Source organism: Primulina eburnea, chromosome 1 (genome assembly GCF_022965805.1).
Source record: "Primulina eburnea isolate SZY01 chromosome 1, ASM2296580v1, whole genome shotgun sequence".
Taxonomy (NCBI): Eukaryota; Viridiplantae; Streptophyta; class Magnoliopsida; order Lamiales; family Gesneriaceae; genus Primulina; species Primulina eburnea.
In genome coordinates this window covers 910,282-935,245 of record NC_133101.1, presented here as the reverse complement: position 1 = coordinate 935,245, position 24,964 = coordinate 910,282, and the positions used below count along the sequence as shown (strand labels likewise).

Genomic DNA, 24,964 nt, shown 5'->3' with positions numbered 1-24,964 from the left:
GGGATTTCATGAGATTTCAACAAGTATATCCAAATCCCATCAAATTTGATGAGATTTGGTGGGATTTGGATTTTAAAAACATAAAATTACTTTTTTATCCAACACATCATTCTCCACCAAAAGTTTATAAGGGTAGTTTAGTAAAATTTTAAAATTCCAAATTCGAATATTTTTTTCTCCAAACAAGAAATGGATTTGTAAATACCATTTTTAAATTTTAAACCAAACACCAAATGGAATTTCAAATACTTGAATTTCCAAATCCAATTCCAAATCCAATTCCAAATCCCACAAAATCCTCTCAAATCCTGGTTGCCAAACATACTGTAAGGATATTATTATAATCGTTGATATAATAATAACTATGTACTCGTGTGGAGTTACCTAAATTTTGTAGTCATATGTATAATAATTAAATAAGAATATGTGGCTTTCAGTAGCCATCGTTATCACCAAGTATCAATTGTCTAATATTTCAATGCGTGTGGTAAGTGGAATGATTCCTAATTTTTTATGAACCAAGTGCCATTTTGCCGAAGAAGAAAACCATGTTTCCATTCCATTTGTGTTGACTTTAATCGGTCAATGCAATCCGGCGGTCCGCTCGCGTTCCGTTATTTTTTCTTTCTTTGTACTTTTCTTAAATTTTCCAAATTATTGTGTTTTTTTATATCATAAAAATAATATACGAACCCAGTTATTAATGGAAACTTTTTTACTCAATTTACGAATTTTTTATATTAAAAATTAATAATATTAATACCCAAATAATTTTGGTAATTGAAAATAACTTACATATGATTTAATAATAATTTACATTCTACAATAAAAATTACAATCTTAATTTTATAAATACAAACTAAAAATAAGATTATTTCCCACCTACAAATGATAAAATTATAACCAATCGTCATTTAATCATAATTTCAATCATAAAATTGATCGATCAAATTAAACATATTATTATTTATCCATTATTATTATCCTTATATAATTATTTTAATAGTAGATTTATACACATATAATTATGTCTCAGTAATTAAACCCAGTTATAGTAACCCAATCGGAAAACGTTGGTTTCATTTATAAACTTTATTGTACAATTCAAACATACAAAGATTATGACAAATGGAACCATTTTGTTTTTTCTTTTTATAAACAGTCTCCCGTATATTGAAATTCGAAGATTGACTGTTTAAAAATAAATAAATAAATAAATAAACATACTAAAATCTTTTTTTAAAAAAATTGTGACAAGACATAAATACGACCATAGGAATCAAATCGAAACTCTTACCCTATAGCTAACTTTATTTAACTGATATAACCCAAAATAATAATTTCTTACATGTAAATTAAAATCCTAAAATTAATCCGACCAATTTTTTATATATATATATAAATCGTCACATCTTTGAATTAATAGACTTAAATGGATGTGGAAATTGGAATAAATCTGAACAACGCATTGACTCTCAATTTTATGGAGTGGAAGAATACAACCTCCACCTCCTCATTTCTCCTCCCACGCGTGCTCAAATTTCTCATTTAGTCCTCAGGAAAACGCTTATTTACTATTACACCCTGTCTCTGCCTCCCAAACGGCACATACCGACCAACCTATCCAGAGTTCTCACAGACACACTTCTTGTTCATTCGTGTCTGATGAAGATGCTAATGCAGAGTAACAGTCTCTCTTTAATTCTTGCTTGAAAATCTCATTCCTCCGTAGATTTCTCCCATTTGTTCGGATTTATGTGCCAGATATTTGGTTCTAATCTAGGCGAGGAGTCTCCTTTTTACTGGTTCAAACCCCATTTCTGGTTTTGAAATATTCAAAGAGGACGTTAGATTCGAAACACCTGCATTTCCCATGTTTTTCTTCGTTTTCGACTGAATTTACGGCACCTTCAATTTTATGGGTTCCTCATGAAAAGGAAAAAAAAGGTCTTTTATATTCTGAACATGGGTTCTGTGATTAAGTTGGTGAGCCAAAGATTGGTTGCTTTTGCATATGCGTTCTTGTTCTCTGTTTCCGTGTGTCTGCTCCCACTCTTGAACCTTGTCCCTGCTTTTTTCTTCAGGTGAGAAGAACTTTTAACGCCTTTTTTTGTTTATTTAGCTCCATTCTTTGATAATTTGTTAGTTTCTGATATATTTTTTTAATCGAAATCCAGGCTGCATAGAGATGAGAGTTCAGTGGACAAGAATGGTGAAGAAATAGAATTTCTTGAAGCAGAGACCGAGTTGTCGTTCGAGTGTATCGCCGAGAAAGATGTTACCCAGTTTATAGGATTTGATGGTGATCATGGAGAAGAGAAAGAAGAGGTATTTCTGAAATTCAAGTTTCCAACTTTCGAAGAATTTTGTAGAATTCATGAAAAACCAGACAATTTATCGAATTCTGAAGTGTCCTCTTTTCAAAGTACAAGTAAATATGATTTCACGTCTGGTGAAAAATCCGCCAACGCTTTAATAGATGAACCGGGGACTTTTCCTGTGGAAGAAATTAATGGAAACAGAAAATGCGGATTGGGGAAATCGGGACAAGATTATAATGAAATTTCGGTATGCAACGGAGAAGGAAACGATAATACTGAGGCAGAGGAATCAGTGGAGAAGTTGGAGGAAAAGGTTCATTCGGGTGAAGAAGATGCCAAATTCGAGGGAAACCAATATTTTCTTGATGAACCCCAGTGTTTTTCTGAGAAAAATTCCATGTGTAGTGGCTCGGATTCGGATTCAATTGATGTCAATCATATTCCTTCCGCAATCGACGGTTCAGTGGATTCACACGGCGATGCTTTCATGTCTGATGAAGATTTTGGGCTAGAATCAATGCAAGAATCATCTTCGGGCTTCTACGAAAACGTGGAATCATCAAAACATCTCCATGGCGGCGATGAAATGGGTACTACGAACGAAGATCACGATAAATCAACAGAACATGATGGTTTGCACAATGCCGACGAATTTAACACAGGTTTCTTATCCGAGTTAGATTTCACAGGCGCTGGATTTCTTACCAATAATGAAAAAACAGAGACCAAGGATTCAGCAATGACCGATTCCGCAGATGAACTGGAATCATTGTGGGAACATCAAGATTTGATAGACCATTTGAAAATGGAGCTTAAGAAGGTGAGGCCGGACACAGGTTTGCCCACCATTTTAGAAGAATCTGAGTCTCCTAAGATAATGGAGGATTTGAAGCCATGGAAGATTGATGAAAAATCCCAGCGTGGAGATGGAATGGGGGAGCTTCACAAATTCTACAAGAGCTACAGAGAAAGAATGCGCAAATTGGATATCTTGAATTATCAGAAGATGTACGCTATGGGTGAGTCCACATTTCCATTCTTCGTTTCACTCATCATTCCGATACTCGTTAGCAAATATATTTAAAATTAAACGAGCTAACGAATTCGATACGAAGTCGAACATAAAATGAATTTTAAGTCTGCTAAAAAATTTCAATCTACAACTAGAACATTAAAAAGACCAGTATTCGGACTGGAATCTACCTTCTCGATTACTCTTTTATTTTTATCTTTAAAATTTTAATCATCCCAAATGATCTTGAAATACAAAACTTTTAATCCTAAAAACCTAAGTTTTCCAACGAGTTAATTGATGACCTACCACCAGTAATTATTTTAAGCCCAACCAATCACCAGTAGGATAGATCTACACTACATTGATTATTGAAAATTAATATTTCTTATTATAACTTTTTTCATTTGAACATATTGGTGTGCCAAGAGACCTTTTATTCTTTAATCATATTTTTTAATTAATAATTGTTCACGTTTTTTTTATATGTTTTATAATTATTTATTAGCATTGTTACTAAATTAATAATCCGTGGGTGTTTTTAGAGGACCCATAAGATCTTGTCCGTTGGGTTCTCCAAAAACAGAAATAACATGGGACTTGGTCTGGTACAAGGCACGATGAGGATGAGTGGGTGATGTTTACACTATTTTATGTGTGCATTTAATTCGTGTATTTAATTAATTGGGGCATTAAAAGTCTTTGTGACTAAACCAGACAAGCTTTTCCCAATAGAACGACCAAACTAGCTAGTGACATAAATATAGTATTTATATTTTACCGACATATATAAAATGCAAAATATAAAAATAAATTATTTTCCAATTTCTTAAATATTGTTACTACCATTCTCAAAACAAAAACAAAAACAAATTTTTTTTTTGGTGCTACGATGCATGAGTGGCATCATGATTTAAAAGAATTTATTAGGAATTCAAAAGCTAATGGCTTGAAAAACGAGCCTACGCATTTGTGGTCGTTGTAATTTATGAGGTTTCATTCGGGTCAACTGAATTTATTGATCGACCGTGTCAGAAATTTATTTCCTTTTGTCCTACGTTTGTTCATCTTTTCTGAATACACACATATATATATACTCAGTAATCATAAAGATAATAATTTTATCAATAATAATAAGTAAACCATAACCTATATCTTGGACAACCCTCATGCATCATTTGTGTGCAACATGCATGGCAGGTCTACTGCAGCTAAAGGTTCCCCTCCAATCTACGGCAAACAAGAAGCCTTCGGCGCCAACACTAAAATCCTTGGTTTCGCAAAATCTATGGCTGTCGAAACATAAAATCCACGGAAGCGATCCCAAGAAGAAGTTTATAGATGAATTGGAAGGTGACGTTGAAGTAGTATACGTGGGGCAGATGTGTGCTTCGTGGGAGATGTTGTATTGGCAGTACGAGAAAGCCTTGGAATTATGGGATTCAGACCCCCGGGGGATCAATAGATACAATGAAGTTGCTGGGGAGTTCCAACAGTTTCAAGTGCTCATGCAAAGGTTCACAGAAGACGAGCAATTTCAAGGGCCAAGGGTTCAAAATTATGCGAAAACTAGGTGTGTTCTTCGCAATCTTCTTCAAGTTCCAGTTATTAGAGGTAAGAAATTTTTCCCTCAGTTTGAGTGCATGAATCGATAGAAGTAGTCGTTGAGATCATATTAGAATATTAATATAAACGGGTTTAGTGATTCGCGATGTTGTAGAAAAGTATATTAAGGAGGTTTTACAAAAATAATAATTAGTTAATTATTTATATTTTAATTCTTAATTAAACTATTATTATGCTGATAACTTTTGTGAATTGTGATACATGTGTTTTTTTTTTATGTATTTATGCATCATATGAACACTAAATTAGTTTTTTCTAAGTAGTTAAGATATTATTTGTTTTTTTTTCTTGTTTTGTGTTGCATTCATATATTATAGTAGAGAAATTTTCTTTGTAGAATGGGGTAATAGACTTTTTTACGGCATTTATATTGAAGCTAAAGGTGTACTTTTGGCAGTGGATAATATGAAGGACAAAAAGTGGAGGGTGTGGACCAAAGACAGAGATGAAAACGTTATTACTATCGAAACGTTAGTCGAAATTGTTGAAGAGTCGATTCGAATATTTTGGCGATTTGTTAAAGCTGATAAGGACTGCACCAGTGCTCCACCACCTAGTATGCACAACAAGATTGTTCCACAGCTTCAGGATCCAGAAGACCTGAGCCTATCACTAGCCGTCCGAAAAATTCTTCAAAAGGTCCCTAAATTTTCCACTAACTTGTCGAAAGCTGTTTTAGATGTTAAGCTTTATTGTATTTGTTAATGCAAGTTTGTGGGTTTTCTATTGGAATTCAGAAGGAAAGAAAGCTGAAAGACATTTTGAGGAGCGAGAACTGCATTTTGAAGAAATTTCGACGGTGTAGGGACGATGGTGAAGACGAGTGGGATCAAGTTCTTTCATTTTTCTGTCAAGTAGATATGAGATTAGTTTCTAGGGTTCTGAGGATGCCAAGAATAACAAGAGACCAGTTGATTTGGTGTCATGACAAACTAAACAGAATTAGTTTTGTGGATAGGAAGATGCGTGTCGAACCTGGCTTTTTGCTCTTCCCATGTTAGCACTTGGGATTTGTCCATGTAACTTTGATAATATGTGCTAGAAAGTTTTGATTCATAGTTTTTTTTCCTAGCATGTTTGAATGCATTCTTTATTGCTATACAAATCATTTTTATCCAAGTCTTATAAATAATACAGTTTTGAACATTTTTTAAAAAATGTTCATTTGTATACAGTCCCACTCGTATTGTTTTAACATTTTGTTAATAAAAAATGTTCATTTGTATACAGTCCCACTCGTATAGTTTTAACATTTTGTTAAGAATGAGAATGGATGCAGAGTACGTAATTAGTAGGAAAGCTCATTTGGACACACAAGATTTCATAGAAACGTGTAGTACGTGACTCGTTTATCTTACAATATGATCAAATTTATTTGAAATGTCTGGGGATCAATTACCTTAGAATAAGGTCAAGTTTACAATAAATGAATACTTGATCTCGTCTAGGTATTTCGTAGATTTGATCGGAGAGTAATTAGAAAAGGAAATGGGATGGGCTTAGTTTTGTAAGGCCAAGGGTCCCGCAGTGAGCTAACATAGAGGCCACCGTTCACGCCTGCCATCTGAATGCTCACTTTCACGCATTCAATTGCTTCCGTTTAATATTTTATGTGTATCATTCAACTATATTTGGTTCGGTTTTATATTAAAATTAGAATCAAATTAAATTAAATAAAATCAAATCGATTTTATTAAATTTTAAACGGAACCAAACCATTAATCTGTGTTGCTCCATTAGACCCCTAACTCCTAATTATGGCCACAATGATATTACAAGTTTAAAATCTAAAGCACGGATTTTAAAATTTTTACAAACTGCAAAATATTATTTTAAAATGAGAAGTTAAAAAGGTTTGGATAAAATCTAGTAATTAGTATATTGTACCATCTTTGATTAATAAAAAGAAAATGTAATGAACAAAAGCAGTTGAAGAAAATAATAGCGAGATTCAAATGGGGGTGGGTTGCTCGTGAACTTTCTTTTATCCTTGATTATTGTTATTTTGATTGAATCATCCATTTATGAGCAAAAAAAGAGTTTCAGGAATAGGATAAAATTGGTCAAGAGTGGGATTTGAACCCACGCCCTTTCGGACCAGTACCTGAAACTGGCGCCTTAGACGCTCGGCCATCTTGACTTTTGTTACAAGTTTTGGGATTATTTTATCTATCACTTAGTATAAATTTTTGAGTAACAGAATCTAGACTCGGGTTGAATTAAATTAAACTAATGTTTTTTTATGGTAATATAATTAATTATAAGTTATATATATAATAAATATTTGCAAATTCTTTTGCGCAAGGTCCATGCACCGATGAAACCGAGAAGATGAAATCTAATCCTAATAAGTTAAACAACCATGAATCACGAACTCGGACTGTTAGTCCCTAGTTTGGTTTAATTCGTTATGAATGCTAAACCGGTTAATGAGATCCTACCCATGTGGGTATTGCCTCTATGAGAGGATGGATGGCCAGATCTTCCAAACATACAATTTCAAAAAAAAAAAGTGGGTCCTACATATGAATGGACAATCTTGACCATCCATCCTATCATGGAGGCAATGTCCGCATAGGTAGGATGAAATAAACCGCTAAAACCAATGAATTAAGTAAACATGATTGTGAAATTCAAGGAACAATTCCTATAATACGCAGATTTTGATTGAGTGGTTCTTCTGGGAGAGTTACTCCCTTGCCTAATCATAAGCAGAGAATTTTTGTAGATATTTGAAATTGATCTTTATTGGTCAATATTTGACGGGTTTCTCAGATTTTATTTTTATCCCTAACAAACAAAAGGAAGCAAAGTTGAGGAAAAATGAGAGAAACGTGAAGGTATATTCCAAGTAAAAGAATTCACTAGGAATAATAATGTACGATAAGGGATACTATTTACATATGCCATGTTTGGTCAAAACAGAGCAGCAAATGAAGCCATCATCCTATACATAACACTTGTCATCACAATAAGCCGTGGAGGATGATCTTTCACTAGGACAAGAAGGAGAATCCCACGTCGCCGGCGATTGAAAACTGAAGGGAAATCCCATAGCTCGGATGTCTCCCCACGTGTTTTTCGGGCTAAAACCCTTTCTCAGATCCCCTTGTTCATCTTCCAAGTCTATACTTTCTTGGATCACCTGCGAGGAGCCAAGTAGTGTCGCGTTGAACTGCTGCTGTGGTCCGTCAAAGTCGATGCAGTCCGGAGTTTTGACGGGATCGTTCATGAAACCGGAGGACGAACTGAAATTTTGTGGAGGGGAGAAAATGGGGAAGAAATCATTAGATGGTTTGGTGGTGGGGATAGGTTTGTAGAAGGGGGCGTAGAGTGCAGGGAAACTGGCGTGCTGTAGTCCATTTTCGGAGGGGGGAGAAGAGAGATTATCTGAACTGAAATGAGTTTGATTTGTAGTTTGAGTGAATACATCGGGTGATGTGGTTTCGGTCAACGAAGGAGCCCATGCGTTGCAAAGAGCTCTGTGTGCCATCGAATTGATCTTCTTGAATATCCTGCATATTGCCCATGAATCCTGTATTCGTCGAACAGCAAAAGAATCAGTATAAAATTAAGATTTTTTTTTTTGAGGATTGCACGTGACCAATTCATAAATAAATCGAGTAGACATGATATTGGCCGAAACTTCTAAGCCTAATAATCTATGTAAGCAACAAAAGACTTACATTTGCAGGAAGATTCTTGTTCAAGATTTTCTTGGAAGGAGACACAGCGTCCGGGCTGGATGGAAGTCGGAATTCATGCATCATCCAATCTGTTTTTATGCCTTTGGCAGCTCTACCTCTGTAGAACACCAAGGATTTCTTCAGACCTATGCATTTAGTTCCATCAGAAGAGTATATAGGCCTATCTGTTCCGGTTGCTTTCCAGAACCCTGATCCCGTGACACGGTTCGGCCTCGAGCTGTTCCTGTATTTACGATCCCTTGGACAATAGAAATACCATTCTTTCTCCCCTGTGGTTACCAGCTCTGTTTCATATCAAGAAAAGTTAAAACTTGTTACGTTTGATGATTGATAATGACGTCCAGAATATCAACACATATATAAAATAAATTATTGCAACAGGTAATTTGTTTGCTAATAAAAGCATATTATAAATAAAATAAATGTAACTGTCATGTAGAATAAGATGGTTTTAACATCAACATTTTGTTCTTTAGATATTTAGCATTCAAGCCAATGAGTAAAGCTCACCATGCGTAACAAATATTGTCAGATTGAACTATATTCATATGAATATATATGTTTTAAGTTCCATTTACCAGTTTATGCTCAAGATTTGTGCAAAATTATAAATCTATGATATGAAAGCCAAGAGGATGTAATGAGGGGATGGATCCTCATTTGAGTAAGGGCAGTCTACGATCAATTAAATTTTTGTGTTCGACAAATTGTACCGACTTACTTGGAAGATCCCATGGATCATATTTGTATATATCAACTTGCTTAATAAGCTCGATAGGAAGGGGTCTCTGCTCGAGCTTCCTCTTGAGATAGAACCCAACAAGCTCTTCATCCGTGGGATGAAACCGGAATCCGGGCAACATAAGATCATCGATATTATTCTTGTCCAGATCATTGTTGTCATCCATGTTGGCTTGATTATGTACAATATGATCTCTATTTTTCAAAAAAGAGATCTGAAAAGTATGGAGGAAATGCAACTTGCTAGGACTAAATTTTCTTGGAGCAAAGCCCTCTCCTTAAAAGTGGAGACAGAAGAACCCAAGTCAAGGCCATTGACTAGTAATGAAGCTTGCTCTTTGAGACTCCAGATTTGTGTTGTGTGGATGAAGCATATATCTTTTTCCTAATCCTCACGCCCTTAAATTGGATTCTTCCCTTCATATCTTTATGTAACAATCAAAACTATATGACAAAACTACCTTCTCCTTCAATTAATATATGATGTAATTGTCATATGTTTGCAAAAATCTAGGAGGCCCACGTTAAATAGTATAATCAATAAAATTTTTCTCGATTTCAAGCTCGATTATAAAGCTTGTAAATAAAGAATCCAATATATATTCCTTTGTCCTTCGAGATGATGCATGGATGTTGAATCACATTCGTCACATAAAATGTTGAAAAAACTTTTCTGTGGGATCCTAGGCATATATCAGCTCGAATTGAATGTGAAAGCTTATAAGTTGAATTCTTGTTAAAATATTGAACAAATTGTGAATGCAGACGTTACAGATAATATTTATTTTGAGATTTGGTTCTTTTGAGGCCCCTGGGGAAGTTAATAGACATCCTTGATTTACTAATAGTTGGTTCATGAATTTGAATGTAACAATTGATTGAGAGACAATTAACTATACTAACTGATCGATCGTTCATATAATATATTGTTGATGGGATCTTGGAAACAAACAATTTTTTATTGGTGAACATCATTCACTAATTAGATTTCATCATGGAAATTACACTATTTTATTGAATTGTAGACGATGTTTGTTACAATTAAATTTTGAATATGAGAATTTATCTCAAACTTAAAACTTGATAGTAGATAAACTATAAGTTATCGATATTTTATTTCTCTCTCTTTCAACATAAAAACATTTGAATTATTTGAAAACATCAAAAAATGAATAATGAAAACAAACTGAAATTATGGAAGGATTCTATACTTTTATTAATATAAAACAATTTATAAAATTTGAGAATTTTTAAACACAAATCATGCATATTTGACGTTTCGTATGAATACGGTGCCTAAATCTCAATCTTATTCACATTTATCCACACCAAAAAATATTATCTTTGAACGTCATGTTAACATGTATAGGAATATACAAATACTCGAAAATCTTGTCAACAAATGCCACACGCCTAACACACCAATTGGGTGGTCATTCTCGTCATTAGAGCATACATCAAATTTTGATTGATAAATTTATCCGCTTACGTAGCTCAATAATTGTAAATAAAGGTAAAAAAAAATAGACGAAAACGAAAGATTTAGTGAAATTTTCCTGATAAATTTGAGAAAAACTCGTGATTCCAACATCATAATATATAATAATAAAGAAGAATATGAATTATCTTCTTCTTCTTCTTTGTTAGAGACTAATATTTCTTAATTTTATTACATGAACTTCTGAAAGCATATGTATTTGTTTATTAATGCTCTAGTTCTTACATGAAAATGGATTGCACAAGAAAATCACCAAGTTAGCTGGTTTCCAAATCAAAAAGATAAACGAAGCAACAAATAAAATTGAAGTCTGTGAATTTTAAAATTCAATAAATTGAAGAATTCGCGGAGTTCAGGATTGTCCTAATAGAAAATGAGCCATGCTTTCCCTTCCTTTTTTGGTGCAGAGGTGCGTGTCAAGAAATGATGAATATCCCACATCGAATCATATTCCATATAAAGACAATTAATATTAAGAAGTGTGATGCGTTGTGCTCGCCGAGCTCTGTAACGCGAGCTTGTCACCTGAGTAGGGGCAATAGGTTGATTGAACAATTGGACTTGTCCAAATGTCTGGTCCATGGTACGCACTGTTCGGCCCACCCGTTCCAAGCAGTGAGCTGAACAACGTGACCCTATTCGAAAGTGTTGGTCACGATGCTCCTAGAGCGGAGGGCAATGCGTTAGGCTGGCTTCACAGAGCAGCGACTACCTCCCGCTCATTGCAGTGGAAGGATAATGGGCCGGCGCATACTTGGGCCGTATAGATAGATGGGGCTGGTTTCAATTGGACAATCAATCTTTTTGTTTTTGAATTTTCCAAATAAAAAAGCCCAATTATAATAATGTTTACGTGGCAAGGCATATCGATTATCGAATGCACCATATATGTTACCATTATCTATCTTCCCGATGGCAAAATCTCGTACGAAAACAAAATTTAAATATCTCTCTAGTTTCTACCAACTAAACAACGAATGAATGATCAAATCTGCTGCTAACTAAATCCTCCCCACCCCCACACCCCTCCGCAATTATAAAACTTATCTAAATACAGTAACTAAAGGACAATTACATTCAATCAATAATCCAAAATATCAACCACTTCCCATGTCGTCATCATTTAGACCACATTTGTCATTTCTAACACATTCGCGCATATAAATTCACACACCCGCCGTAACCCATGCAATTCATTCGAGTTTCATCATATTAAGTAATCGATTAAACATGAAAGGATTTGGGGTGATGTTGCTTGTGGTTCTTGCGGTGGTATCAGTGGCAGGTGTGGCCAGGGGAGGCCATTTCTTGCGGCGACGTGCAGGGCTCACTTTATCCGTGCTTGGGGTACCTGACTTCTGGCGGGGACCCCTCGTCTCAGTGCTGTAGCGGAGTGTCCAGCTTGAGCAACAGTCTTCAGTCTCAGCAGGATAGGCAGACGGCGTGCTACTGCATCAAGTCCGCCGCCTCAAGCTACTCTGTGAGGCCGGATGCCGCTGCCAACCTCCCCGGAAGATGTGGTGTTTCCGTTGGATATTCCATTTCTCCCGGCGTAGACTGCAGCAAGTGAGCATTTGATTTCTCAGCGATGCAAAATTGATATAGCCTCTTGCATGCACACACATGACACGCCTTTATTTAAATATTCCCACAATTACTTTTGCATTATCCTGATCTTTTATATTTTGAATTTGGCGCAGGGTTTCTTGAGCTGAGATATTGAGCATGATAATATAGGAATAAATAAAATAATGAGAGGAGGATTTGTCAATTGTCATCAAACTTCTCCCCGTTGTACTATTGTGCCCTCGGCTTTTGTATGGAATAAAAATATGCTTATTTACCTTCTTTAACGTTCTCTAATGCATGCGCAAAATGTTAAAAATTTTGGCCTATAAGTACAGATATGTCATCATTCAAATTTTATGGACAAAACTCATTCAGATTCATATATCGAACTTTAGCGACTCGCTTATAAAGTATCCAATTAACTTGCAAGAAGAATCCACCAAGTAACATAACCTCAAGAAAGTCGAGTCTAACAAATTTCATGTGTAATTTTTTAAAAGATTACATAAATGTGTAACAAAGCGTTCAAGAGAGTGAACTAACTCATCAGTTGGAATCCCAGACACTTCGGAAACTTCTATATTTACTTTGGTATGAACTCAACAAGAACGGATTCAATATGTGAATCTTCATCATCAAGCGAGCTCATGTTCTAAATCAAGAGATATCCAAGCCAGTCTCGATTTACTCTACCGTTTTGGTTCCTAGAGCTGGCCCAAACAACTGTCAAATATCCTCCGACACATTCGCCTGTTTGGTAAGAATATGCAGCGGCCATGAGTCGGAAGATGATGGGTAACGGGGTTGTGGCCTGCTCACACTCGAAACCATGCTTGTATTAGTCTCAGAGTAGGGGCTGGGATATACTTGGGAGTCGGTATGAAGTGGCATGACATATATGGGACCTAAAACCGTGGTCGAATCCGACGAATTATGAAGTAGAGGCATTGCAACTTGATCTTCTGATGCTGGTGTCAGACCATTGCTCTGAGGCCGTGAATAATCAGAGTTTGAGCTATTCTCCCTCTCGTCTATTTCACTCTGCAGTTTCTTGATCTGAGCATCTAGAGCAGAATTCTCCTCTAGGAGTTCATTTTTCTCAATTGTAACCTATCCATAGAATTAAAAATCATGAATCCCTTATATATCTTTTCATAGGACAGTGGTAAATTCCATCTACATAATGCTGTTAACTGTAAAAAAACAAGCACACTCAATCTCCAATATGAAAAGTTGCATATTAGAACATACATAATTAGATTCGGACAAGAGCGCATCATTTTCCTTTCTCAGGTGGTCAACCTGAGCCAGCAATTCTCCTAGAAGCCGGACGGTCTCTCTCAACATGGAGGCTTTCCCATTACTTGGATGATTCAGATCTGTAAATATAATTTCCATGCATTATAAACATGTATCAAACAAGGAAAAACAGTTATATTGAGTCACTAAAAGAAGTTTACAAAGTAAATGCGAAAAAATGTTTGTCAATTATAATCGATAGCAGATTCCAAACTCAGGATTGCAGGAGCATTACCAAGAGCTTTGCTTAGATCCACGAATAAATCATTCATGTGGTCACGCTTCAGCTTTTCCCTTTCAGCTTTGTGAATTTTTCTTGGAACTTTATCCGGGTTCTTTTTTCTGGGGCACAACCTGCAGCATCAAGAGTCGGCGCACTTGTAAGAACAAGGTAAGTTTATCACTAGATTACTAATTCCTCTACCAGAAATTGGAAAACAAAATAAGGAAATCAATCATGGACAGAGCCGAAACAGCATAGTATACATAACATTTCCCATATACCTACACAAATCTTCGGTCTGGATTACTATAGCATAGCAACAATTAAGCATGAAATTTAAATTATTTCATTTGACTAAACGTTATATGCACATATCTTTGTTCTCAGAGGAAAGCTCGTTATCAGCCAAAGAAGAAGAACAAATGAATGGATTCAATGTCAATCATCTTATAAATTGCAATGTAGCATAAAGCCACAAATTTTCTTCAGTTTTCATCATTTCGCACAACAAGATCAATCATATAAAAACTATCTCCAGCAATTCTTAACCTATAAAACAATTTTAATGGGGCAAAAAAAAAACCATAAAACTAATGCACGAACAGAATATTCATCTACAACAGAGATCCGGTCACCTCATGCGCGTAAACGGACCTTGTTGTTACATTGACTCGATCACTGACGGAATCGCCAGTAGAATCCATTATCTGAACCTTTAATCCCAACCCCACTAATCATCAACCAAAAAGAAAACAAACAAATCTTCAACAATCAACAAAAGAAAATTCCATTTTGCAATAGATAACTAAGAAAATACCTAGAAATTCCTCTGAAATTACTCAAACGGGGAACCGAATTCGGTAATTAATAAATTATACGTAGGAATGTGGGCGATTGTTAAATTGCATGAGTGGGCGTGTGGTCGGCGTCTTCCCCGAATGGGGATGGCGTGAGTCAGCCACGAGATGGGGATCAGTGAAATTACTTAATGCCCTCCGCGATGAGAAGTATTTACACCTCTTCAGCTTGGTACTCACCGAGAATTGAGACGACGAGTGAGGGTAGATTTGTCTGTTCGTAAATGGTCTGAGGAAACGACATCGTCTCGGGGTTGCTTCGGATGAGCCCCGCAACCTCGAGGCACGTGTACAGTCAACTTTGGGACTCGGCCAGTATGCATTGAAACATGAGACAAAAAAATGACAACTTTTTTCTTTCTTAAATTAGTTTCTAAAATAAGAATAAATTTATATATTTAATTGAAAGATTTAAAAAATGTACACCCAAATAAATAAATAAATAAATTACTAAAACACTTGCATGGGAGCACGTGAACAGTCAACTTCTAGGACCCCACTTTTGGAACTAAAACATACAGGCATTTTGAGAATTATTTCTGATGGGTATTTTAAGTATAATTAATTTTTTTCGGAAGACAACTGAGATATTTTTGAATCGATCCAACTAATTAAAAAGAATTATTTTTATATCAAAAATATTATTTTTCATGATAAATATGAGTCAGATCGACCTTTCTTGCAGATATAAATTCGTGATTTTTTATATCAAACTATTACTTTTTATTGTAAATATGAATCAGATCGACCCATCTTACATATATAAGTTCGCGAGATCGTTTTATAAGACACCTATTATAATAAGCATTTATTTAGTTTTTTTTTTTTAGTTTGAGATGAATTTACTACATTAGGTTTTTGTTATGAGATCTTGTTTTAAATTCGAGACTTATTATACCAATACAAATGAGAGCCATCTGAGTAGTTTATGGCAATTTATAATCCATAAATAATTGAAGCTATTGGCAATTGTCGAGATTGATCCAAAACTATGTTTTGGAGTGGTTTTGTAAATGTGGGTTTTATATAAAGTTTAAATAAAAAAAATTTGTTGTATGATCAATTTTATGAGATATTAAAAGAGTTGTTCGATTTAAAAAAGAAGTTTTGTTTAGATTTTTTTCTATGTAAAATGGTTTTTAGCAGGGTAAGAAGTGTAATTATGAAATTAAATATTTTGGTGTCCTCTAAAGTAGATACTTTAATGCCCTCGTACTTAATAATATAGTATAAATATTTTAACATTACGAATAACACTACTATTTACGGCAAGAATTATAACAGTCACATTATGATGTCAATATTATTAGCTATATTTACACCTATAATCAATTAATAGGTGAATAAGAACTGTCTAACATATATATTTACAAGCTTTGATTTTCCGGAAAATATTCAATATTATGATTTGAAATTTAATTTACTAATTAAATAAACATGTTATTATTTGCATCATTTAATGATCACGAGATTATAAAAATGACAGCAAGAGTCGCCCGATCCGTAAGTAATTGGGTTTGGGCAAATTAATTGACTCGCATAAGAATTATATTGGGTCTGCACCGATACGGTACCACGTTTACTTTACTATTTGTAAATACAAATTATGCTATGAAATTAATTGAATTTCTAATTGCTATGATATTCGACTTTTAAGTTAAATTTTATATATTCATTTGATTTTGAGTATAATTTAAAATAGCCAGAAACAGACGTGTTGGGTGAAATTATATATAAAATAATAGTTTTTATTATATCATAATATTATAACTCTGTTAAGTAATAAATAAGAGTGAGTCTCATGTGAGACCGTTTCACGGATCTTTATATGTGATACGGGTCAACCATATCGATATTCACAATACAAAGTAATACTTTTAGCCTAAAAAATAATATTTTTTCATGGATGAACTAAATAAGAGATCTATCACATAAATACGACCCGTGAAACTGTCTCATACAAATTTTTACTAATAAATAATATGTAGAGTTGAAAATGAAAATTAAAGAGATATATTAATGGAATTAAAATAAAAAAAACACCTCATCAATACATTGTATATATATATCGATTATTCTCTATTTCCACGATTATTTTCGTATTGGGGTAAGAAATGTATTAAATTTGTTTTTAGAAAGAGGAAAAATATGTTATGGTAACCATTTCACTGTCGGGTCTCGGGAAAAAGTTGAAGGGCGTAGGTTAGAAAAATTATGCGAGCGGAGCGAGAATAAGAAATCGAGCTTGAATCCGAGCTGTTTGATTTCCTTCATTGAACCTGAATTCGATTTGGAGTAATCGGCTGGTTCGAATACGTTTGCTGGACTCGATTTGCAGTTTTGATTGAAAATTTTGGGGAATCAAGATGAGCGGACCGAAGAAGAGGAATGTTCAGATTGAGGCGTTTAAGCATCGGGTGGTGGTGGATCCAAAGTACGCGGACAAGACTTGGGCTATTCTGGAGCACGCGATTCACGAGATTTACAATCACAATGCTAGTGGTCTCAGCTTTGAGGAGTTGTACAGGTTTCCTTCTCGTTAATCATGTGGTTGAATTGTATCTGACATTCATTTGCTTTTTGTCTTCAGCCACCAACGTCTGTTGGAAACATAATTCCTAAGATACAACCTACGAAGCACTGCAAATTTTAAAGTCATGCGAACCTCAAAATGGTTAGATCGTTGTATAATTTGTGCTGTAAATCCCGAGTCTTGAATTCTAGGAGTTGGGATTCTTAAAAATTCAAATTCAAGATATTTTATGCCTTGCAAAATTGGATTATCTATCTTTTTACGCTAGTCATGGATGAACTCAAGGAAGAGGGAGACCAACGAAGAGGTGGTCAGCAACTATAAAACATTATAAAATTTATTGAAATATAGATGAAGATGTATGATGAAATGGAGCATAATGATGTGTAGGAGGATACATATATACAACTTAGTGGGATATTGGAAAAAGTTGAAACCAGAAGAAACTCTTGAATTTAATTTGAATATCCAATTAAAGGTAGGATATTTTGAAAATTTAAATTCAAGATTTATATCTTGCAAATTTGGATTTTCGGTTTAAATACTTAAAAATTCAAATAAGAATGAAACTAGAGAATAGCAGAGGAAATGATGAAAAGTCACTAATTTGGAATTCTGGGGTGTATTTATATATTTTTTTTTCAAATTTTTTGTACTGGAAAGATTTTTCTTTTCACAAAGGGGTGCATCTGTAAAATACTTGTGTTGCGGTGCTATCCTTCAATTTTCATGGCTGTAGGCTGTAGACCAGGCACTGTGATGCCAAAGAATGGAATTATGGAACCATGACACCACCCTGTTTTTGGCCATGGCTTCACGGCTCCTCTAATTCCACTCTTCAAATCAATGATTTAGAACCAAGATTTTTGGACTTGGAATTTTCATTTCCCTGATACGGTTTGGAGAAAATAAATATGCCACGAACATCTAATGAAACATGGGTTTCATTCCTCCAATTTATTTTGGGAGTCAACGCACGGAATCCATTTAAACAGGTTTTCAAACAATGGCTGTTAATTTTTTGAAGTGTTTAGTGATTTCATTTACAGTGAAGAAAACACGTTTTCAACAAAAATTTGACTGAATAGAACACAATGCTTTAAAAAACTGTCTCGTTTGAATATGTACATTTCGACTTACATAGTTCCTCCTGAAGCAATTAGTTGTTACCATTTTCTTCTTTCCATCAAAAGCACGTTGCAGCACTTTTGAATTCCAATGAGCCGTTTTAGACTGTAACCATTTCCGCTTTGGATTTTTGGTTTGGACGTGGAGAAATGTGAAAGATGTAACTTCCATTTCATCACTAAAGTAACAGAAAAGGGGGGAAATAGTATCTGTTGCTTGAAAAAGTATCTGTAGCTTTTTACCCTCTCACTGAAATTTCGATGGAAAACCCTTGCTGTCATCCATCAAAGGCCTATAGACTGTACCTGTTGCAATACAAAAGAAATGTTTCTTCTCAAAAATTTTCTGGCTTTTGGCTATTTTTTTTTTTTTTGCAGACTTTTGGCTTCCTCCATATGTGTTTTGTAAATTTGTTTATGAAACTATTGTTATTTTTTTACAATCACCTATTTGCCTGTTTGTTATTGTCAGGAATGCATATAATATGGTCTTGCACAAATATGGAGATAAGCTCTATTCCGGCCTTGTCTCTACTATGACTAAACATTTAAAAACATTATCCGAGTCTATAGAGGCTGCTCAAGGTGATACATTTCTCGAGGAGCTCAATCGGAAATGGACCGAGCATAACAAGGCATTGCAAATGATCAGGGACATATTAATGTACATGGACAGAACTTACATACCAAGCATGCGTAAGATTCCTGTTCACGAGCTTGGTTTGAATTTATGGAGAGACAAAGTTCTCCACTCTAGCAAGATCCAAACACGGCTTCAAGACACTCTTCTTGAACTCGTGCAACATGAGAGGAACGGTGATGTTATTAATAGAGGTCTAATGAGGAATATAACCAAAATGCTAATTGACTTGGGCCCTTCAGTGTACCATGAAAACTTTGAAAAGCCGTTCCTTGATGTATCAGCCAATTTTTATGGTGTGGAGTCTCAACAGCTTATTGAGAACTGTGATTGTGGGGATTATCTGAAGAAAGCTGATAAACGTCTTAATGAAGAGATAGACAGAGTATCGCATTACTTGGATGCAAGAAGTGAATCCAAAATAACCAATGTGGTAGAAAAAGAGTTGATTGAAAGCCACATGCATAGATTAGTTCACATGGAGAACTCTGGCTTGGTCTGTATGATCGTGGATGAAAAGTTCGAGGATTTGGGGAGAATGTACAGTTTGTTTCAGAGAGTGGAAAATGGACTCACATTAATCAAAGATGTCATGACTTCACATATTCGAGAAACTGGAAAGGATCTAATTTCTGATCCAGAAAGGTTGAAGGAACCTCTTAATTTTGTTGAAGAGCTTTTGAATAGAAAGGACAGATTTGACAAGATCATCAGCTTAGCTTTCAATAACGACAAAATATTCCAGAATGCTTTGAATTCTTCCTTTGAGTATTTCATAAATCTTAATCCACGATCTCCCGAATTCATTTCTTTGTTTGTGGACGACAAGCTTCGAAATGGGTTAAAAAAGGACAAGGAAGATGATATAGAGACTGTATTGGATAAAGTGATGATTCTTTTTCGCTACCTCCAAGAGAAAGATGTTTTCGAGAAGTACTACAAGCAGCATTTGGCAAAGAGGCTTCTTTCAGGGAAAACTGCATCTGATGATGCAGAGAGAAGCTTGATTGTAAAGCTCAAAACCGAATGTGGCTATCAGTTCACCTCAAAGCTGGAAGGAATGTTTACTGATATGAAGACTTCTCAAGATACAATGCAGGAGTTTCATGCTGCCATGGGTGCTGAGCTAACCGACGGACCGACACTTTCAGTTCAGGTCCTTACTACTGGATCGTGGCCAACTCAATCCATCTCAACTTGCAATCTTCCTTTAGAAATCCTCGGAGTCTGCGATAAGTTCAGGACATACTATCTTGGAACTCATTCAGGGCGTAGATTGACGTGGCAAACTAACATGGGCAGTGCTGTTTTGGGAGCAACGTTTGGAAATGTCCAAAAGGAGCTTAGCGTGTCCACTTATCAAATGTGCATCCTTATGCTATTCAATAACTCCGATTGCCTAAGTTACAAAGAAATAGAGCAAGCTACTGAGATTCCGCCCTCGGATTTGAAGAGGTGCTTGCAGTCATTAGCTTGTGTCAAGGGGAAAATTATCATTAAAAAAGAACCAATGAGCAAAGATATAGGTGAGGACGACACCTTTTTCTTTAATGATAAATTCACGTCCAAATTGTACAGGGTAAAGATAGGCACTGTTGTTGCACAAAAGGAGTCTGAACCTGAGAAGCAGGAGACACGACAAAGAGTGGAAGAGGACAGAAAACCTCAGATCGAAGCAGCCATTGTGAGGATCATGAAGTCGAGACGGGTGCTAGATCACAACAACATTGTATCAGAGGTTACTAAACAACTACAACCACGATTCCTCCCGAACCCAGTTGTTATCAAGAAACGAATTGAATCTCTAATCGAGCGTGAGTTTTTGGAGAGGGACAAAACGGATAGGAAGATGTATCGTTACCTAGCTTGAAGAAGCAAACCCTCTTCTCATATGCAATTTGTTTAATTTGGTGTGGATTCTTTCAGCTTCGAATTTCTGAAAGACTGGAAACATCCGCTGTAGTACTGGTGAGAAACAGTGAACATTTTTTGTTCACATTACAGCATAAATGTTTTTTTTAAATGGTATGATGGAACTTCATTTAGCTCTGGGCTCGATCGGATTATACTCATGTTGTTCAAGTTCAGATTGAATTTTGTTCTATTTTTTTCAACAGAAAAAATATTTATTCTATCCACAAGAGCTTTTCCTCATAACTCGAAATCTTTCGCCTCTCAAGATCGGATCATACTCATGTTGTGTATCTGTTAATTATGGGAGTCTGAAGGTTCCGAATAATACAAACATGAATTTGATTGAACACGACAAATTCCAAACAATAATAAGACCAAATTTTTAGCATATAAAATAGCATTCAAAAGTTTAGAAAGAACGGTTCTGGATAGACCACACAGCAAATTGTCATTATGTAGGCAAACAAACACCACAAATAGAAAAGTGAACCAATGAGATCATTGGTTTCGCAATATTGAGTCCAAGTAGCCATACAACAACCAAGACCCAGCAGCTTATTCTAGTAATCATCATTGTCTTCGTCTTCTCCCTCCCCGGACTCAGCCCCGACTTCTTCATAATCCTTCTCAAGTGCAGCCAAATCCTCCCTAGCCTCAGAAAACTCACCTTCCTCCATTCCTTCACCAACATACCAATGCACAAATGCACGCTTAGAATACATCAGATCGAACTTAATATCAATCCTCGAGAACACCTCAGCAACACTGGTCGAGTTGGAAATCATGCAGACGGCCCTCTGCACCTTAGCCAAGTCGCCACCTGGCACAACTGTTGGAGGCTGGTAGTTGATGCCACATTTGAAACCAGTTGGGCACCAGTCCACAAATTGGATAGTCCTCTTTGTTTTGATTGTTGCAACAGCAGCATTAACGTCCTTGGGGACTACATCACCCCTGTACATCAGGCAGCAAGCCATATACTTCCCATGGCGTGGATCACACTTTACCATCATGGATGATGGTTCAAATGCTGTGTTTGTGATTTCGGCAACAGAGAGTTGCTCATGGTATGCTTTCTCAGCTGAGATCACTGGGGCATAGGATGAAAGCATGAAGTGAATTCTAGGGTATGGGACCAAGTTGGTTTGGAACTCATTCACATCCACGTTCAGTGCCCCATCAAAACGCAAGGAGGCAGTCAAAGAAGAGATCACCTGGACAAACAAACATACAGCTTTAGAACCATATCATTATTTTATAAAATGTCATGAAATTAAATAATGCATCTCAAATGCTTACCTGAGAAATTAGCCTGTTCAGATTTGTATAAGTAGGTCTCTCAATGTCTAGCGATTTCCGGCAAATATCATAGATAGCCTCGTTATCAAGCAGCACAGCAACATCAGTGTGTTCTAAAAGTGAATGTGTAGAAAGAACAGAATTGTATGGCTCTACGACAGCTGTCGAGACCTGGGGAGATGGGTAAATTGTAAAACCCAATTTGGACTTCTTGCCATAGTCAACAGACAACCTCTCGAGTAATAGAGATCCAAGCCCAGATCCCGTACCACCACCCACAGCATGAAAAACAAGAAATCCTTGCAAACCAGTGCAGTTATCTGCAAGCTTGCGGATCCTATCAAGGCATAGATCCACGATTTCTTTGCCAATAGTGTAGTGTCCTCTAGCAAAGTTGTTGGCAGCATCTTCCTTGCCGCTAATAAGCTGTTCAGGGTGGAATAGCTGGCGATATGCACCAGTGCGCACCTCATCGATAACAGTTGGCTCGAGATCTAGAAATACTGCACGAGGCACATGCTTTCCTGCTCCTGTTTCGCTGAAGAATGTGTTGAAGGCATCATCCCCACCCCCAACAGTTTTATCACCGGGCATTTGTCCATCAGGCTGCGACAATTGTCAATTGAATCATACAAGCATATCGGTCTCAGAATATCTATCGGTAAAATATATATTAGATCAGATCTAGTATTCAAACAACGAGAATGAAGCAAGGGAAAAAAACTGTTAAAATCCAAAATCTCACGTATTTTTTTCTCAGATCTACGTGAATTCTCAAATCATTTTCATTTATAAAATCACCCTAAAAATCCTAGATCGAACTATAACACAAATCAACCAGATATTTTAAAAAAAAAACGCAGAGAATTCCGAGATCTGATTTCACCTAGATCGGAACTAAAACACAAATCAACCAGATATTTTTAAAAAAAAACGCAGAGAATCCCGAGATCTGATTTCACCTAGATCTAACTAAAACACAAATCAACCAGAAATTTTTTTAAAAAATCCGAGATCTGAAAAAATCTAAGATCTAGCACATTATTCATTCGATCTAACAAATTTGACAGAAAATGTGGAACAAAACAAACCTTAATGCCATGTTCAAGGCAGTAGAGCTCCCAGCAAGCATTTCCCACTTGAATACCAGCCTGGCCAATGTGGATCGAGATGCATTCCCTCATTTTCACGTACGGAAGAAAAAGATTAAAATGGTGACGGGTAGAGAACACAAATACAGAGGCGTATACGAAGACGTCCTGGAGGAGAGCGAAGAGATAATAATAATATGATAGAGATACAAATAGCGAATCAGGAATTTTTATAGTAAAGATGGTGGGTGGTTGGGACAGAATTTCTTGGGTTGAGGATTTTTTTGAATTTTGAAAAAAACTATACAGCTGGCTGGTGACCGTTGCTTCCTCATTTCATGGGATTTTTCAAATTGAAACTTCGATGGATTTTAACACTCTCCATATGGGCCGTTGTATTCTGGACAGGCCCCAGATATTGTGGATGGGCCAGGAAACGATAAATTCAATACATGGGCCCAAGTTGAATAATTTGGGTTTATTCGAGCCTTTAATTAGCCCCATTTGGAAATTATTCCCACAAATTGTAAGATCATTTCAATCTTCTTAAGGTTTGAAAAACCAAAATCAATCAATTTTATTTATCTTCCTCCAACTATTTGAGTCATTTCAAATGCACTCATAACTAGATCCTAATGCACTCTAAATTAAATTGATTTATTTATTATTATTGATTTGAAATCCTAATCTCCAAATACGTTGATCCATATGGACCTACATTAAAAAATTGTTAGTATGTTTCTGTTGTTTTTCATTTACATTTTTTTAAAAAATTAAATGCATATTCACATTATAGTAAAATTCAAGATCCAATCCATTTATGTTTATGTCACATAACATCGCAAACATGTTTGATGCTCACTTCCTTATCTAGAAATCCAACCTCTATATTTTTTATGCTCATAAAATGGGCGTGGGCGGAGATACGACATCGAAGCGTAGCAAAAGAAAGCTCCTCACATGGCATGGACCCAAACCTAGTCAAATCACCAAGGTGGGTACCTACTTAAATCTCAAAGAAAAGAATGATGGGCCAAATTGCATCACCAATCATATAATTTTATTTGAGTTTCTTGAATTGGCTAAGGCAAATCTTCTGATTGCATTAATGCAACTTTAGTGAAAATATTTCCAACTTATGTCTTCTAACCTTTTTTTAACTATGCAAATCAAATCCGTCACTTCCAGGAGCGCATTACACTGTGTGACAAGTTCGTCCGAAAAAAATGTAAATATGAGAGATATCGAACTCATTATGATTGCGAGGAGCTCACCTATTATATCAATTCAGACACACTGAGAAGCCAACTTATGTCTTCTACTTTTCAATATCGCAGCATGTGGACACAAAAATAAAGGGCAAAAGAGATGTTTGATGCAACTGTAATTAATAAGTGTTTGGTGGAGGGTCAAAAAAGAAGTCCACCCAATAGTTATATACATCACCCACAAAAGGTACATCCCAATGACTATTACTCATGTCCACTAATGTAACTTGCATCTTTTG

The 24,964-nt window shown here is 35.7% G+C and overlaps 6 protein-coding genes across 10 annotated transcripts; 3 read left to right on the top strand and 3 right to left on the bottom strand.

The window, feature by feature from the left end:
• The first annotated feature begins 1,486 nt into the window (after positions 1-1,486).
• On the top strand, positions 1,487-6,026 carry LOC140833901 (uncharacterized). The gene is made up of 5 exons (XM_073198439.1): positions 1,487-2,084; positions 2,178-3,340; positions 4,534-4,947; positions 5,357-5,598; positions 5,697-6,026. Exons 1-5 carry the CDS (start codon positions 1,930-1,932, stop codon positions 5,958-5,960), a joined length of 2,238 nt encoding a protein of 745 aa, XP_073054540.1. The 5' UTR covers positions 1,487-1,929; the 3' UTR covers positions 5,961-6,026.
• A 1,777-nt stretch (positions 6,027-7,803) lies between these two features.
• LOC140809901 (protein FEZ-like) lies at positions 7,804-9,797 on the bottom strand. Its single transcript, XM_073167683.1, has 3 exons — positions 9,388-9,797; positions 8,646-8,950; positions 7,804-8,494 (listed from the first exon to the last, which is right to left on the bottom strand). The coding sequence occupies exons 1-3, from the start codon at positions 9,572-9,574 to the stop codon at positions 7,907-7,909; spliced, it is 1,080 nt and encodes a 359-aa protein (XP_073023784.1). The 5' UTR covers positions 9,575-9,797; the 3' UTR covers positions 7,804-7,906.
• A 2,248-nt stretch (positions 9,798-12,045) lies between these two features.
• On the top strand, positions 12,046-12,475 carry LOC140809894 (non-specific lipid-transfer protein 1-like). The gene is given in 2 exon segments (XM_073167673.1): positions 12,046-12,195; positions 12,197-12,475. Coding segments are annotated over 2 exon segments (339 nt in total). The 5' UTR covers positions 12,046-12,135.
• A 408-nt stretch (positions 12,476-12,883) lies between these two features.
• Positions 12,884-15,137, bottom strand: LOC140833676 (transcription factor bHLH47-like). Of its 5 annotated transcripts, none has more exons than XM_073198249.1 (5): positions 14,814-15,137; positions 14,632-14,726; positions 14,009-14,127; positions 13,726-13,853; positions 12,884-13,584 (listed from the first exon to the last, which is right to left on the bottom strand). In XM_073198249.1, exons 2-5 carry the CDS (start codon positions 14,634-14,636, stop codon positions 13,201-13,203), a joined length of 636 nt encoding a protein of 211 aa, XP_073054350.1. In that variant the 5' UTR covers positions 14,637-14,726; positions 14,814-15,137; the 3' UTR covers positions 12,884-13,200. The 5 variants fall into 5 exon arrangements, with proteins under 5 accessions (XP_073054350.1, XP_073054272.1, XP_073054431.1 ...); XM_073198092.1 differs by having other exon boundaries at positions 12,885-13,584; positions 14,651-14,726; positions 14,814-15,136; XM_073198171.1 differs by having other exon boundaries at positions 14,632-15,137.
• Positions 15,138-16,976: 1,839 nt separating this feature from the next.
• LOC140833496 (cullin-3A-like) lies at positions 16,977-21,235 on the top strand. Its single transcript, XM_073197865.1, has 2 exons — positions 16,977-17,380; positions 18,986-21,235. The coding sequence occupies exons 1-2, from the start codon at positions 17,220-17,222 to the stop codon at positions 21,021-21,023; spliced, it is 2,199 nt and encodes a 732-aa protein (XP_073053966.1). The 5' UTR covers positions 16,977-17,219; the 3' UTR covers positions 21,024-21,235.
• A 188-nt stretch (positions 21,236-21,423) lies between these two features.
• LOC140833601 (tubulin alpha chain) lies at positions 21,424-23,672 on the bottom strand. Its single transcript, XM_073197962.1, has 3 exons — positions 23,458-23,672; positions 22,367-22,972; positions 21,424-22,281 (listed from the first exon to the last, which is right to left on the bottom strand). The coding sequence occupies exons 1-3, from the start codon at positions 23,548-23,550 to the stop codon at positions 21,628-21,630; spliced, it is 1,353 nt and encodes a 450-aa protein (XP_073054063.1). The 5' UTR covers positions 23,551-23,672; the 3' UTR covers positions 21,424-21,627.
• Positions 23,673-24,964: the final 1,292 nt, after the last annotated feature.

What these genes read in the sequence shown, in the direction of transcription:
- LOC140833496 (XM_073197865.1), top strand. Translation starts at nt 17,220, where the DNA reads ATGAGCGGACCGAAGAAGAGGAATGTTCAGATTGAGGCGTTTAAGCAT. An exon ending in AGCTTTGAGGAGTTGTACAG is followed by an intron (nt 17,381 to 18,985) that starts GTTTCCTTCTCG and finishes TGTTATTGTCAG; the next exon opens with GAATGCATATAATATGGTCT.
- LOC140833601 (XM_073197962.1), bottom strand. Translation starts at nt 23,550, where the DNA reads ATGAGGGAATGCATCTCGATCCACATTGGCCAGGCTGGTATTCAAGTG. An exon ending in GCCTTGAACATGGCATTAAG is followed by an intron (nt 22,973 to 23,457) that starts GTTTGTTTTGTT and finishes CAATTGTCGCAG; the next exon opens with CCTGATGGACAAATGCCCGG. An exon ending in TGAACAGGCTAATTTCTCAG is followed by an intron (nt 22,282 to 22,366) that starts GTAAGCATTTGA and finishes TTGTTTGTCCAG; the next exon opens with GTGATCTCTTCTTTGACTGC.
- LOC140833676 (XM_073198015.1), bottom strand. Translation starts at nt 14,700, where the DNA reads ATGGATTCTACTGGCGATTCCGTCAGTGATCGAGTCAATGTAACAACA. An exon ending in CGAGTCAATGTAACAACAAG is followed by an intron (nt 14,128 to 14,650) that starts GTCCGTTTACGC and finishes TTGATGCTGCAG; the next exon opens with GTTGTGCCCCAGAAAAAAGA. An exon ending in TCTTGTCCGAATCTAATTAT is followed by an intron (nt 13,585 to 13,725) that starts GTATGTTCTAAT and finishes TTCTATGGATAG; the next exon opens with GTTACAATTGAGAAAAATGA.
- LOC140833901 (XM_073198439.1), top strand. Translation starts at nt 1,930, where the DNA reads ATGAAAAGGAAAAAAAAGGTCTTTTATATTCTGAACATGGGTTCTGTG. An exon ending in GTCCCTGCTTTTTTCTTCAG is followed by an intron (nt 2,085 to 2,177) that starts GTGAGAAGAACT and finishes ATCGAAATCCAG; the next exon opens with GCTGCATAGAGATGAGAGTT. An exon ending in TCAAGTTCCAGTTATTAGAG is followed by an intron (nt 4,948 to 5,356) that starts GTAAGAAATTTT and finishes TACTTTTGGCAG; the next exon opens with TGGATAATATGAAGGACAAA.
- LOC140809901 (XM_073167683.1), bottom strand. Translation starts at nt 9,574, where the DNA reads ATGGATGACAACAATGATCTGGACAAGAATAATATCGATGATCTTATG. An exon ending in TGATCCATGGGATCTTCCAA is followed by an intron (nt 8,951 to 9,387) that starts GTAAGTCGGTAC and finishes GATATGAAACAG; the next exon opens with AGCTGGTAACCACAGGGGAG. An exon ending in ACAAGAATCTTCCTGCAAAT is followed by an intron (nt 8,495 to 8,645) that starts GTAAGTCTTTTG and finishes CGACGAATACAG; the next exon opens with GATTCATGGGCAATATGCAG.